Source organism: Monodon monoceros, unplaced genomic scaffold, assembly GCF_005190385.1.
Source record: "Monodon monoceros isolate NGI ecotype Baffin Bay Population unplaced genomic scaffold, NGI_Narwhal_1 Super_Scaffold_20, whole genome shotgun sequence".
Lineage (NCBI taxonomy): Eukaryota > Metazoa > Chordata > Mammalia > Artiodactyla > Monodontidae > Monodon > Monodon monoceros.
Window position 1 is genome coordinate 63,777,845 of NW_021703777.1, and position 14,956 is coordinate 63,792,800.

A 14,956-nucleotide genomic window follows, 5' to 3' on the forward strand; every position below is an offset into this window, starting at 1 on the left:
AATGGGCTTATGGGTTTTGGGGAGGAAGATCAGAAAGGTTAAGTGCCATTGTCATCATATCATAACAAAGGTACATACTATCAACATAATTTATGGTCAGCATGATGTTGACTTTGATTAGCTGGCTGCAGTGTTTGTCAGGTGTCACCACTGTAAAGTTAGTCTTCCCCCCTTTGCTTTGGAAGGAAGTCTCTATGTATGGTCCACACTTAAGGAGTGGGGAGTTATGCTCCCCTTTATTACTGTTTTTTTTTAATGGTTATATTTAATCAAGGGGTTCTGTGTTGTCTCTATCAAATTGCTGGTTGTAGAAATTGAGTCCTTCCTCAGGATTTGCTGTTCTCCTTAATACAGTGGACACTGGTTTCTTACATTATCTCTGCAGCATCTCACATGAGCAGCTACTACCTCCTTCTTTTACTTTTTCTCTCCCTTTACTTGTAACACCACACTCTCTGAGTTTGCCTCTCACCACTTTGACTAGTTTCTCTCAATTTCCTTTTTCAGTCCTTCCTCCTGTCTCCATCTCTACTCACTGTAATTCCTTCACCCTACATCGTCTTATCTTCTCACTCTCTCCCGGGGACCTCACCTCTTGGCTTTTGAGCCATCTAGGGCACTTCTATGGCTACCTTTACCATCTATGAGTTGATGGGTCCCAAATGTTTTTATTTCCTGCCAAGACTTATCTTTTGAGCCTCTCCCTCTCCTTATTCTCTCTTCTCCCTGTCTTATCTATTTATTCATTCATCTACCCACATATCTATCCATCTGTCTGTCTAATATCCCTGTCTATCTAACTATGTTCTACTGGGCATCTCCACTGGGTGTCCACTAAATCCATTATTCTCTCCTACAAACCAGGGAAATTTTTAGGGGTAGCTGAACTCAGGGGACTCAGGACATGGTCATCAGGAAAAGTCATGTCTGCTTCATTCCTTGGTTCTGCTTCCCCCAGTGTTGGCATCATTCTTAGACTGTTTCTACTACTGTAAGAGCAACATGGTTCCTAGTAGATTCATAGAAAAAGAGATCCCTCTCTTCCCAATAGTTATGTTAAAAGTTCTGGTATTGAATCTCATTGGTTCTGTCTGAATCATGTATCTGTTCAAACCAATCACTCTGCCCCAAGGTATCCCATGCTCTCTGACTTGACACCCTAGGTCATATGCACACTCTTGGAATTGGGGATGTGTCCAGCTTAACCCAATCATCTGTACTGAGAGTAGGGGAGATATGGTTTACCACAAACTGTCCAGGGAGGGAAGGATGAGTGCTGTTTCCAAAAGAAGTAGGGTATACATGCTGGGTAAGTTGGACTACTGGTCTCCCATTTGTGGATTTTAAAATGCACATCTGATAATGTCATGGCTTGGCTTCACATCCTCAGTGTATCTTCCTTACTTTTAGGATGAACTTCTGGCTCTTTATCAAGGCCTTCAAGTTTCTCTCAACCTCTTTTATCCCATTGCATTTTGGCTCTGCCTTCCTTGCTATGGTTCAACCACACTTTGGTTTTTACCTGATTTGGGTCATGTGCTTTTCTGCCTCAGAGTCTTTAAGTATTGCTATAGACGGAATGTTTGTGTTCTCCTCAAATTCCTATGTTGAAATCTTACCCCCCAATGTGATGGTATCAGGAGGTGGGGCCTTTGGTAGACGATTAGGTCATGAGGGCGGATGAATAAATCTCTGTTGTTCATAAGCCACCTAGTCTGTGGTATTCTGTGACAGCAGCCCAAACTAAGACAAACATGCCATTTTCACTGCCTTAGAACTTTCTCCTCTTTTCTATTTCCCCACCCTCATACTTTTGCTTAGCTCATTATCTTAAATGTCATTTCCCCAGAGGAGAATTCCTGATTTCTCAGGATAAGTTAGGTCCATTAGCTCCCATGGTCCCCTGTACTTCTCCACAGGATTGATCACAACTCTGATAGTTAATTATTTTTATAGTTGTCTGTCACCCTTCCCCCATGGACTTTATGCTTCATGAAGGCAGGGACTGTGTTTCATTCACTACCTTATTGCTAAATCCTAGTTCCTGGTGCAGAGTATGGCACACGGGAGTAATTCAGTGCATATTTGTTTAATGAATGAATGAGTGAACAAATGAGGGTTTACATGCTCTCTTAGCTCGGGCTGCTGTAACAAAATACCATAGACTGGTTGGCTTAAACAACAGAAATGTATTTCTCACAAGTTCTGGAGACACTGGAAGTCTGCAGAAAGATCAAAGTGCTCGCCAGTTTGGTTCCTGGTGAGAACCAGCTGCCTGGCTTGCAGGTGGAAGTCTTCCTTCTGTGTCCTCACACCAAGGCAAGGGTGGTGGGGAGAGTAAGCTCTCTGGTGACTTCTTACAAGGACACTAATCCTGTCCTGAGGACCCCAGCCTCATGATCTCATCTAAACCTAATTACCTCCCAAAGACCCTATCTCCAAATACCGTCCCCTTGGGGGTTAGGGCTTCTGTATATAAATTTTGGGGAGACACGATTCACCTCATAGCACATGCATTATCTCATTTGACCCTTGATAACCCCATGACATAGGTCCCATTTCAGGATGAAGAAAAGGAAGCTTAGAAAGTTGAAACTACCCAAGGCCACTCAGCTAGGTAATGACAGAACTTGGAAGTTTTCAAATCTAGGGATATTTGCCTTAAAAGCAACTGTAGATTTGCTGCCTCATGAGGCCTCTGAGGCATCTTCCTGTTTGGTTTTGAGCCTTTTGGTGTGAGGGTACATGTGAAAGTGTGTGAAGCAGGAATGTAAAGGGGAGCTCAAATGGAGGGGAGTCCATACTGCAGAGCGCAGGAGGGCACCTGAAAGCTGAGGGAAAAGATACTGAGAAGGGAGATTTGTCCCCAGGAAGAGACTGGAAAAGGAGTGTGACAGAAAGCTGGACCCTGGAGGGCTGGAAATGGAGTTTGGGATTATGATGTCAACCATCATCAGGGAAATGTTCGACTCATCTTCCCTTTACCCTCTCGGCCTTGTTCCCAGGTCCTACACCCTTTTGCTGGCTGTGACAGGGTTTTCAGAACAGGAAAAAGAAGCGTGAAATAGGAGGAGCAAAAATAAGGTAGCCCCCGCCTTACACTGAGGCAGTGGGAGTTACAAAGTTCTCTCTGTCGGATAGATCTTAGAATAAGAACATTTCTCCCACACAGAACCAGTGTTAAGATAAGGGTGAGATTCGCACAGTCCTCAAAAGCCTAATTAACTCATGATGTTCTGGAAATAGCACCAGTAACAATATATCTCAATTCAGAAAGCATTTATTGAGCTCCTTCTCTGAAGCAGGAGCTATGGAAAGTGCTGGAGATTTAAAGGGCCGTGGGTGACTTCCCCTGCCCTTGTGTGATGATTTAGAAACTTTGGGGCACCAGCCCCTTATCTTTGCCATTATTTCTACAGAAAGGTGAATTCTCAGTCACGGCACACAGGGTGTGGGCCATGTCTGGAACATACTGACCTCTCTTCCTCTGGTTCCCTTTTCTCACCCTCCCATCTGCAGCCATTCCTTTAACTGAGCGCAGCCACTTGGCCTCCTAGTTCCTGCCAAGAAAGAAATTCAGGAGCTTGGCCTACCCAGTGCACTGAATTGAAGCCCTGTGTTTGACTCTTAGATAGCCATTTGGCTGTAGGGCGGTCACATAGCATCTCTGAAACTCAGGAATCAATTACATCCTAGATTACCTCACAGAGTTCTTGGGGAATATTAAATGATATGTATGTGCTTCATAAACAGTAAAGCATTACATAATGCAAAACAGTTGTGCTGATCCTCATAGAGTTGATTAGTCGGATGGGGCCTTAGAGATCTCCTATTGCCACTCAATATTTACTGTGTGCCAGGCTTTCTTCTACGCACTTCACATGTAGTAGTCTGTTTAATCTGCAGAGCAGCTCAGTGGGGTAGTACTATTATTATCCTCAACTTACACATGAGGAACAGAGAAGTTAAATGACTTGTCCAGTGTCACATTGTAAGTAGCAGAGCTGAGATTCAAAGACAGGCCGTCAGGCAGGCAGTTAATCACCAAACCAAGCTGCCTCCTGTGTGCTCTATTACCGCCCTCTGATACTCCTCTGGGAGCACTCGACAGGATTATGATTGCTTGCCTTAGTGATAAATAAGCTACTGGAAGGCAGGAACTGTACCTCATTACACACACACACACACACACACACACACACACACACACACACACACCCCACAGTGCCTGCCACATGGTTGGAGCTCAGTAAATGTTTGTCGAATGCATAAATGTACTCAGGAGAGATACATAGCAAGTCTGATACTATCTACTATGTTTTTCCTTCATCTTTTCTTGGCTAACTATGCTCATTTTCTTCAGCCATTACCAGTAGGAGGTTCTTTGGCATTTCTCACTCACTGTCCTAATTGCCCTCCCCTGCACTTTCTCAACTTGAACAATGACCCACCTAAACTGGTAGAAGTGAACACTGTACTTGGAGAATATTCTCACCGGCACTGGGTATGACTACCCTTTCCTGCCCGCACAGTGTATGTTCCTTGTCCTGGACTCTCTCAGGAGCCTACTCCTGCCCCTGAACTATTTGCCTGGGCAGGTTCTTGACCATGAAGCCAAGTGCCCAATGTGAACCTTAAGCCTTTACTGGTAGTCTAGACTGGTAAGGGGAATCCATTAAACGGTACCTCCCCTCTCCTTCCTTCACTTTTCCTTTCCTGGGAGGAGCTTAAGAACTTAGGGATTTCCTAAGTTCTTAAGGGAGAAAAGAGGTTATAGCTGGTGAGGAAGCTGGGGCAGGAAAATGCTTCTTCTAATCTGGAATCCAGAGAATTTGTCAATTTTGCTTCATGGCATGACTAAAATGAGTTTTCTTGTAGGAAAAAAAAATCAGCATAATTGACCTCATCTACTGGACTATATTTAAAGGGATAATGGGAAAAGATGTTTGATTTTAGATATGTTTTGAAAAATCCTGTATTGTAGTGGACAAAAAATATTTGCAGTGTGTCTGTTGGGTTCCTCAAATTGGAAAAGTACAGACTCTGGTTCTCATCACAGACTAAAAAAACTGACGAAAAGTGAGATTCGATTGTTAGATAAACTGGCAACCACATACACAATAATTCTCTATTCCAACCAGGGTTTTTATTTTTTGTTGTTTCGGTTAGACATTACTCTGGGGAACTAAGTGCCCCACTGGACACTCAGAGATCTGTTCTTTGAGTCGGGTCAACGCCACCAGCTCCCAGAGACACTCCCCTCTGTGGGTCCGCGACCCCTCTGCTGGGGGGCGGTGCCGCGCCTGCGGGATCGCGCGTCCGAGGAGCCGTCGGCGAGTGGAAGTGGAGGAACGAAAGCGACCTGGGGGAGCTAGCGAGGCCTCACGTGCGCGCTCCCGCCATCCAGCCCGCGTGCTCGCGCGCCCGCTCGCCCGCCCGCCCTCCCGGGAAGTCTCGCGATGCCGTAGCCCGGTGCTCCCGCTGCAGGAGGCGCAGGCTGTTGCTGTGGTTGCCTGAGTTGCTGCTGCGGCGGCGGCGACGGCGGCGGAGGCGGTGGCGGCGGCGGCGCTGGTGGAGGTGTCGGCTCTTGGGCGGATGTTGACATTGTGTTGTTATTGCTGACGGTAATGGCGGCGGCGATGGCCGGGACCCCATCTCCTCTGTAGCCGACGCCGAGACAGCCCGGAGTGAACTCCGCGGCCTCGGAGCCCGCGGCAGCGACTCCCTTCAGCCTCCGCCGCCTTGCCAGCCCGTATCCCGGCCTCAGCCCCTGGACAGGCCCCTTCGGGCAGGGGGCCTCGGAGGCTCAGGATGGCGGATTTCGACGAGATCTATGAGGAGGAGGAGGACGAGGAGCGGGCCTTGGAGGAGCAGCTGCTCAAGTACTCGCCGGACCCGGTGGTGGTCCGCGGCTCCGGTCACGTCACCGTGTAAGGCCCGGAGGAGGGCGAGGGCGAGGACGGGAGGTGCAGGGCTGGGGCGGGCCCCTTACTCCGCGGGGGCCCTCTCGCCCCGCTGTGCGTCTGGTGTCGGAGGCCTGCGGGAGGAGTAGGCGACCAGGAAGTGAAAACTTGCTTTATTTTCATTGGTTTCGGTCTCTGAAGTGGGGACAGACGCTGCCCTCCCTCCCCCCGCACCCCTCTTAGTAGGCCCTTCGGGCCTGGGCGCCTTGACGGATCCCAGAAGGAAGGTTATTCTTCAGGGTCTGCCCTTCCGGCCACCCCTTCAGCTTTGGGGTGGAAATACGCATTTCTGAGGTGTCTCCCCCTGTTTTCTCATCCAGTTACCCTGTGCTTCTGTCTCCTCGTCTGTGCCTTTGAGCCTAGTGACATATGGCTCAGAGGCCAGATCAGGGCCGGGTGAGATCCCAGTGACGATCGGTAATGAGTGGTTCTCTGTCCTTGTGTATTTCACACACCCACAGGTCTTCCCAGTTTCTTGCAGAGTCAGTTTCTGCGGAACTAGTGCAAGTTCCTGTAATTGTATATGATAAAAAGTATAGATGAACATATATATTTAAGATGCAGAACGATGTATGCTTACACATAATTAAAAAAAAAAATCTATGTGGTGGGCACACACCGCTCAGGTTACTGAGGGTTCTCAGTAATCTAAGTCCCTCCTTTGGGCATGAACTCTGGGATGGCTTCTTCATTTGATAAGGGTTCCTGTAAGTCCAACTGGCAACATTTTAAAAGCGCAATATTATTCAAACAATAAGGAAGGAGAGCTTTCTGAAAGGTCATGACTAATAAAGGAATGTGAAGACTTGAACCAAATAATGAGCTGTCCGGAAGCAGGAAGTTTTGTAATGTTTCTCTGAGAAGTCCAGAGTTTTGTACAACTTGAAGTATTTATACTGTTTTTCATTTTAGATCTCTGTTCAAATCCTAGGTCAAACTTCATGCTTGTCAGATATCTCCCCACTTCACCCTTTTAGTAAAATAGAAGGGCCAGCAAGCCTGAGACTGTCTGGAACACTTTTCATTATATTTTTGGTTTAGGGTGAGTGGGTCTTGCAGTGAATAACTTTCAGTGAAACAGTAAGACTTTTCATATAAGATCGTCAGCAAAACCCTTTCATTTCTCAATACATGATGTGACCAGCCATATTGTTGTTTGGGTGTGCTTATGTAATGCTTTGATTTCTTTAGCACCTGTTAGTTTATATTCAGGTGACTTAACTAGGGTGAAAACGCTGCCTAAGTGCTGTCACAGTGCCATGAGAAGACAATGGAATTTATCACCACAATGACAGTTACTTAGTATTTTAACTGTTATCACCAGCAGAATTAAGGAATATAACCAAATATAGTGGGATATTAAATCTTTTTTTTAACACATATCACAGAAATTTTTAAATCTTCAGAGCCTGCCATTTAAGTTTTGTTTGACTATTAGGACCTTTTTACATTCTTTTAAACCTAAGGAGTGCTTAAAGAAGAGTTTTCAAACTTTATCATGTTGTCTGCCCACCCTGCCCCTTACATTCCTCTTGTCAAAAAAAAAAGCTGGCAATATTTTATTTAAAAAGGTGCAACTATAGTTATAATGTTTCCTCTTAAAAGGAAAGAAAAGCTAAGTACTTTCTTGGGCATGATGGAAAATATAATAGGCGAAGTGCTCAGAACCAAATAGGTGATTAGTAAATTTGATTTTAGTTGGCTGCTTAGAGAGGTTAACAGAGTGGAGAGAATTAGTAGTGGTTCTCAACGTTAGTTGCCCATTAGAATCACCTGGGGAGCTTTAAAAAAAAAAAGCCTTGTCTTTGCCCCAGTTGAAAGCCAGTTATCTGAGTGAGTGTCCCAGGCTTGCATAGCTTGTTTAAAAAGTTGCACAGGTGATTCAAATATGTACCCAGGATTGAAAACCACTATTCCAGAGTATAAGAGGAACTATATGCCACCAGTAAACAGTATGCCTTTCTACGAGGGGAGTTAATTTTTCTGTGGTCTCCCTCAGCAACTTCCCTTTCTTTCCTGTTACCTTGGTTCCAGGCTCTGGGTTCAGATCTATCCTCTGCCATTTTTTGGGTAAATTATTTACATCTAAGACTCTTCATTTAAGATGGGGATAGTTATAGTCCCTCACTGTTAAAATTATTAAGGATTAATTGAGAAAATACATGCAAAGAATTCATCACATTGTATGGTAATGTGCTCAATAGATATTAGCCTTTATTATCAGTCACACACACAGTGTTCCACTTTGAGAAACATAGGAGTAAAGCACAGTACTAAGAAATCCGAACTGCCGTTTTCAAACCTAATAGTGATTCACTTTAGTCTTGTTTTTCCATTTCTAGACAATTTGTATGAGGTTAAATTATTGTGTGAAATATTTCAGTGAGGATTAATAAGAATCTTTCTGCATTGAAAACCTAATCCTGTTTTGTGGTGCCATATATAAATATAGTAACAGTAATGCAAAACTTTTTTTACATGACTCTGTCATATATAATTCACAGGCTTACTGTGCCAATAGGAACCCAGTTGACACCTATAAAGGTTTCTGAAATTGGTGTTTATGGGTTGCTATACCTGTTGAGCATATTCAGTTTTTCTTGCCTTTAAGTACAAATGGGGGGACTTCTCTGGCGGTCCAGTGGTTAAGACTTCGCCGTCCAATGCAGGGGGTGTGGGTTCGATCCCTGGTTGGGGAGCTAAGATCCTATATGCCTTGCGGCCAAAAAACCAAAATATAAAATAGAAGCAATATTGTGACAAATTCAATAAAGACTTGAACAATGGTCCACATCAAAAAAAAAATCTTAAGTATAAATGGGAAGAGCTATTAAAATAGTTATAATAAGACTGGTTAAGCTTATCACTGCAGCTGCCCTACCCCCTACCCATTTATTTAAACTAAGGAACTGTTCAGAGCCCTTTTCCCTTGAAAGGCAATTATAGTGTAATGTATAGAATCATCTGTAATACAGATCAATCTGAAAAGATATAGAGCCATCCATATGTGTTTTTCACAGATTTCACTTTTGAGTAGACCCTTATAGTTGAATATTTCTACTCTTTTTTCCCCCTATGATTTACTACATCGTATTATAATATTACTCTCATTTTAGACATCACTATATTCTCATATGATGTAATTTGGCACGTCATTATAGTGACGTGAGAATTTAAGTCACCTTCCATTTTCTACTACACAGGCAGGTCTTGGTTAGTTTTGTGGCATAATCAGATTTTGGGAACATAAGTATTTAAAATGTATAATTTGCCTAAACAAAGCCGCTTTAATGTAGTTTCTAATAAAATATTTTCATGTTGACCCCAAATCAGGCTTAAACTGTGTACCTCCATTAAGATCAGTATTCTTTCTTGATATTCTTCTACATGAGTATAATAATTTCCTTCATTTTTGGATTTGCATGTAGCAATATGAAACAGGGTGGCAGCTCCAACAGGAAGAAATCTTGTGCAGAAGCATATTTTGAGGAAAGTGGCATTTGAAGGAAGAGAGGGAAATGATAAGTTCCTGTTATTGCATAATGTTTATGTACATGTAATTTAAAAGGCTTGAACTCCCACTTCAATTAAAAGTAGATTTCCTGTGTGTGTGTGTGTATGTGTGTTTGTGTGTGTGTGTGTGTGTGTGTATTATTATGTAATGAAGGTGAGGGGAAAAAACTGATTAACTTATTAGGTGGTATTGGCCAAATTTGTTAATATTTTAAAATTATGGCGTTCTTTGCCCCTTAGAATAAATTTGTGTAAAATATAATGATCATTTGTTGAAGAGTTTGATTTTTCACAATGATGATAGTGATGTGTTAATATAAAAATTAGAATTTAAAACTGGTTTTAGGCCAGTATTTCCTATCTAAACTATTATTATAACTGACATTAGTTCCTGTCTCATTTCATGCCCTCCCATATCAGAATCAAACTTGGAGCTTTCATAGGGCATGTATAGTCTTTGACTTCTAACATAAGCCCAGTCATAGAGCCAACTTATTTTACTGGGGTTTGTTTCTAATTTCACTAAATTATTGTGTCTTCGGGTACTTTCTTCTGAGATATAATCTTCCTGTCATGTCCACAAATAATTCCTCATCCTTTACCAGTTTTTATCAATGGCTGTGGGACATCACTCTCTTTGTCTTCATCTCAGTTAAGCTGTGAAAATTGAAAGATTTAGAAATGTGACTTGAAAAAATATGGGAACACTTTGGGATACAATAGGATCTTTGCATAGGAGACATCACAGGAACGCTTTAGTGTATACTGACCTTTCAGATGGTAGAGTTAAAAAAAAAATTGTCTTGAAATGTATTGGACCAAGACTGCTTCTAGATGCTGTGGTTAGCAACAAGAGACCTGAACATGATTTGCCCAAATAACAGATTCACTTTAGTTTAACAGTTTGTTTTAAACTTTATAACTCCCACCTCCTTTCTTCCACCCGACATAATTATTCCATTTTTAAAGATTAAATTTTTTGTTTGGAGATTTTTGAAGATCTTATTGATATTTCTGCACAAAGCTGGATAGTTCTTTGAGGGCAGGAATTATGCTTCTTGGTTTTTATTTCTCCATTGCTTCATATAGTGTCTGGAATGTTATAGGTCCTGAAATGTTCTCTAAATAAATGAGGTGATTGCATACATCTTTGGATCTTGTTAGAATTGTCAAAGGAATAACTGTTTTCTTCTTCTTTCTGTACCTACCAATGAAGGCAAACAATATTTTACAATAGAACTCTTATGAAATCACATTTATAAGATAAGTGGCCAGTCTTATTTCATTGATTTATTTATTGGCCGTGCTGTGCGGCTTGCAGGAGCTTAGTTCCCTGACCAGGGATTGAACCCGTGCCCTCGGCAGTGAAAGCACAGAGTCTTAACCACTGGACCGCCAGGAAATTCTCTGGCTTCTGTTTTTTTTTTTTTTGTAATGTATATATTCGTTTATTAAAAATCCATGCACAAACATATTCATTTTTGTAAAAACACATACAAATGAAAAGATGCATGTTAAATACATTTAATTGATTGCCTAAGAGGAGAGGAAGAAAATACAAGCAATGTAAATAGGAATAAAAGGAAATTAATTCCCATGTCATATACCTATCATTTTAAAATAACAATAAAATAAGAATGCCAGGGAATTGAGAAGCCAGGATACCAAAGGCAGAGAAGAATAGGGGTTGATGCCCAAGTCTGGGCTTCTATTTGCTCCACATGATTCACAGGGCAGGCTGATTCTTTTCTTAAAAAACAAAGTTTGGTGAATGTGAGGAAATTGTCAACTTAAAGTAGATACTTTTTTCCTAGAGAATTTTCTTACTCCGTATAATTTGAGAGGAAATTAGTTTGATTTAGAACATAGCATTGAATGTATCTCTGATAATATGAAGAAAAAAAAATGCTAAATGTTTTAACTGGATTAACTGCCAAAAATTCTCAATGGGTAAACTTTCTTGAAGAAATGAGAAATATGGTAGTAAACTGAAGTTTCAAAATTTTACTGTATTTGAATTTGAAATTCACATGATATTCCAATCCAAACAGTTCAATGTGGAATTTCTGCCTGCCAACAGATGTGAAATTAACCAGTACTTAAGATTTTATGTGTCTAGCTAAGTGGAATATAGGAACTAAATGGTGGGACATAAATGATATGAAATTATTTACGATGGTATGATTATTCTAAATAACATTACTCTAAAAATGTTATATGAGAGCTGCTCTTGAATTCCAACTTGAGTTTATATTCCTAGCAGGTTAAACACCTAGCATATTAGACTAACTATATACTCAGAAGGGAATCTTTTAAGTCTCTCTAGTATCTATGTCTGGCTTAGCTTTCAAATCTGTTATAAAGCTACTTAAGATTTCATTCACAATAAAATTAAGCTTTAAAATATAACAGCAACAGATGCTGTTAGGTATCCTTACTCCAGTACCTTCTGTGTAAGATTTGTTGGTGACTTTTCATAATTTGTTTCAGAATCCACTTGTAAAATCAGATCTTTTATCAGTGTTTCCGTGTTCATACAGTCTAGCTTAATCCCAGTACAATATTTTTTAAACTTGCCTGATTATCAGAATTACTAAGGACATTTAAAAAAATATACATTTTGAGTTCTTACCCAAGACATCCCCAATCAGAATCTTTAGGGGAAGACTAGGAATTTTTATTTTTAATAAGACCTTGGGTGATTCTTATATCAGATGCATTTGGAAAACAATAGATGGTACTGTGGAAAGAGTGTGGTCTTGGATGTCAGGCAGATTGATTTCAGTTCTCAGAAACTTCCTAACTGTAACCATTAACCTTTCTGAACTTTAGTTTTCTCATCTGCAAAAGGGATATCTACCTCAGAGATGAGGTGTGACAGTCAGAAATAATTTATCTGATTACCTGGACCCATAGTAGGCATTCAGCAAATGGTCACCATATATTTTGATATTTATCCCTTCATGCATATTTTTTGGTTAATCTTTACCGTTTTCTTGGAAATCAGTCTAAAATGTGACATATGCTTTCCTGCTTTAAAGCAAGATCCTGAGCATAAATCAGAATTATCTGATTGAGTAGGGGAAACATTTAATCAAAAGAAGATACTAACAGATTGGTACACAGTGATGTTCTTCGAGGCTGTTGAGGTATTTTGGGGTTTGAGGATCTTCTCTAAATGGCACTTTCTTTTGAATTTCACATGTGAGAGATTTTGCTTTCTGTTTACATTCTTCTTTTCTTTCTAATTGATCAGCTGTAGGTTGGAAATGAGACAACCAACCTTATTAGAGCTATGTGTAAAAGTAAGAGAAGTTGGTTCTGAGTGCTAGACTTAGATGCTTGAATTTTAATACTTGGGTTTTAAGATACTTGTTTGCTCAGAGTATTTTTGACTAATCATTATCAACTGTCTTATTGAGGTTTCCTGATAAGTAATTTAACAAGTATTTATTAAATTTTATGCTAAATGTCATGTGAGGCTCTGGGTATATAGTTACGAATGAAACATGCATAGTTCCTCTGCCCTCCTGGAGCTTACAACTAATAGACAAATTATGTCTGAGAAAATTGCTGTGAAGGAGACCATTAGAGTCTCTGATAGAAAATAATGTGATTAGGGAGAACCCCTCTGAGAAGGAAACATTTAGGAAGGGTGAAAGAGTCCTGTGAAGAGCATTGCAAGTCTGGAGAACAGCAAAATAAGTTCAGCTTCCCTGAGGAACTGAAAGGATACTACTGTATTGTGGCTCGAATGTAGGAAACAAAGGAGATAGTGCCTTGAAATGAGATTGGCGAGCTCAGGTAGGGGCCAGAAAGGATTGCAGAGAGATTAGAGTGAAACTAGGAAGAGTAGTTAGGAGCTCTTGGAACAGTAAAGATGAAATGATAGTGGCCTGGTCTAGGGTGATGGACTTTAGATAAAGGAGGTATTTCAGTTCTAACTGTAAACCATCAAATTTAGCAACTTTCCTATGAGGTATGGCAGAACTCGCATTGGCCACTTTTGCCATCTCATTCCCCAATTGTGGTATTTTTTGTTTTGTTTTTGGTTTTTGTTCTGGCTTTGTGGAGGGTGAGGTCAAAGAACTGTGGCTGCCCTTACTGTTGACTGGAGACTGTCTTGATGACATACCTACATTTCCTGTTCTGCTGCCACATGGCAGCTAGTATGCCAAGAGAACAGCATGTTGCAGAAGTGGAGAGGGGCTTTCCCACAAGATCGTTGGTTTTGAAGCTACAAGATGTGTGATGTTTGACAATGATCTGTTCATTAGGAGGAAAACACTGTGCTTTTTACATGCTTACACTTAAAACTGAATTGTCTACATAAGGATTGAAATTTTCTCAAAGATCTGGAAAAATGATTTTCTTCTTCTTGAGCTTTTTTCCATCCTACATCTAGTAAGTGAAGTTTACTTAGGGTAGAGTTGGTTGGACTTTGTGTTAACTTACCTTTGTTCTTTTGATTGATAAGAAGTGAATGTTTATGTGTATCTCTGTTTGTCTGTCTTGTCTGTCTGTATGCTTCCTGCAAGAGCATCTTGTTTTATTCTCTTTGATCTTGCATTGTATTGATAATTACAATGGAGTCCTTGATTAGTGCAGTGAAGGAGTTCCTGTGTATCCAGCCTTCTTTCTCTGCCCTTTCTAAACTATTCAATTATAAATGTTACTTGAAATTGATATGTTGGTAGTCTGTACTATAAATCAATTCAACTATTTATTATTTCTTAAATGAACATAATTTATCATTGTATTGCTCATAGTATTTATATAAATATGAAGAATATTCTACAATATATATAAATTAGATATATAAGGTCTTTTTTCCTTGGTCTGGTACAGGTAATGTAAAGTAGTTGAGTTGGATTAGTTGAATCTCTAAATCATCAGACGTTAATACCATGAAGTTTAATCAGTATACATTTACATAACTTTATTGCTTTATATGTAATCGTCTCTTAATACTTGAAAATACCTTAATAATTGAAAATTAGTAAAATTCTAATGCTAGAATATTATAGAACTGTGTATAATTATGAGGTTATGATAGACTGATTGTAATACATGATTTAAATAAATTTTTGATTTCACTAGTTTATGGATGAGATTATACTTTCACAGAGCTGGTTGAACCCAAATGTACAGAATTTGGTCACACAGTTAAAATTTTTAGAGTTATATTATGAGACCATATATATGTCTCCAACTCCAGGGGTTCTGTATCTTCTGGGTAAATATAGTACACTTTCAGTTCTGTCCTTCCATGAGCCACATTGATATTCAGATGTGTATTAAGGCAGCCAGATGAATTTAAACTGTGATTTTTATGCATTGAAATCTGTTAATTTCTTCTATGGTTATGGCTTCATCTCCCAAAATAGCGAAAAAGCTGATTCCATTGAGCTCAGAGTTCAGCATTAGGAAATAAGTGTTGTCTTCACTTGCCATTTGCATAACCCATGTGTTCAGGTTGA

At 40.4% G+C, this 14,956-nt stretch overlaps 1 protein-coding gene across 1 annotated transcript in view; it reads left to right on the forward strand.

Moving 5' to 3' along the window:
- Positions 1 to 5,437: 5,437 nt before the first annotated feature.
- Positions 5,438 to 14,956, forward strand: part of CHIC2 (cysteine rich hydrophobic domain 2) — a 46,727-nt gene continuing 37,208 nt past the window's right edge. Inside the window, exon 1 of the mRNA XM_029235282.1 lies at positions 5,438 to 5,930. Within this exon, the coding sequence (XP_029091115.1) occupies positions 5,812 to 5,930 (119 nt within the window). The 5' untranslated portion in view covers positions 5,438 to 5,811. The remainder of the gene's footprint in view (positions 5,931 to 14,956) is intronic.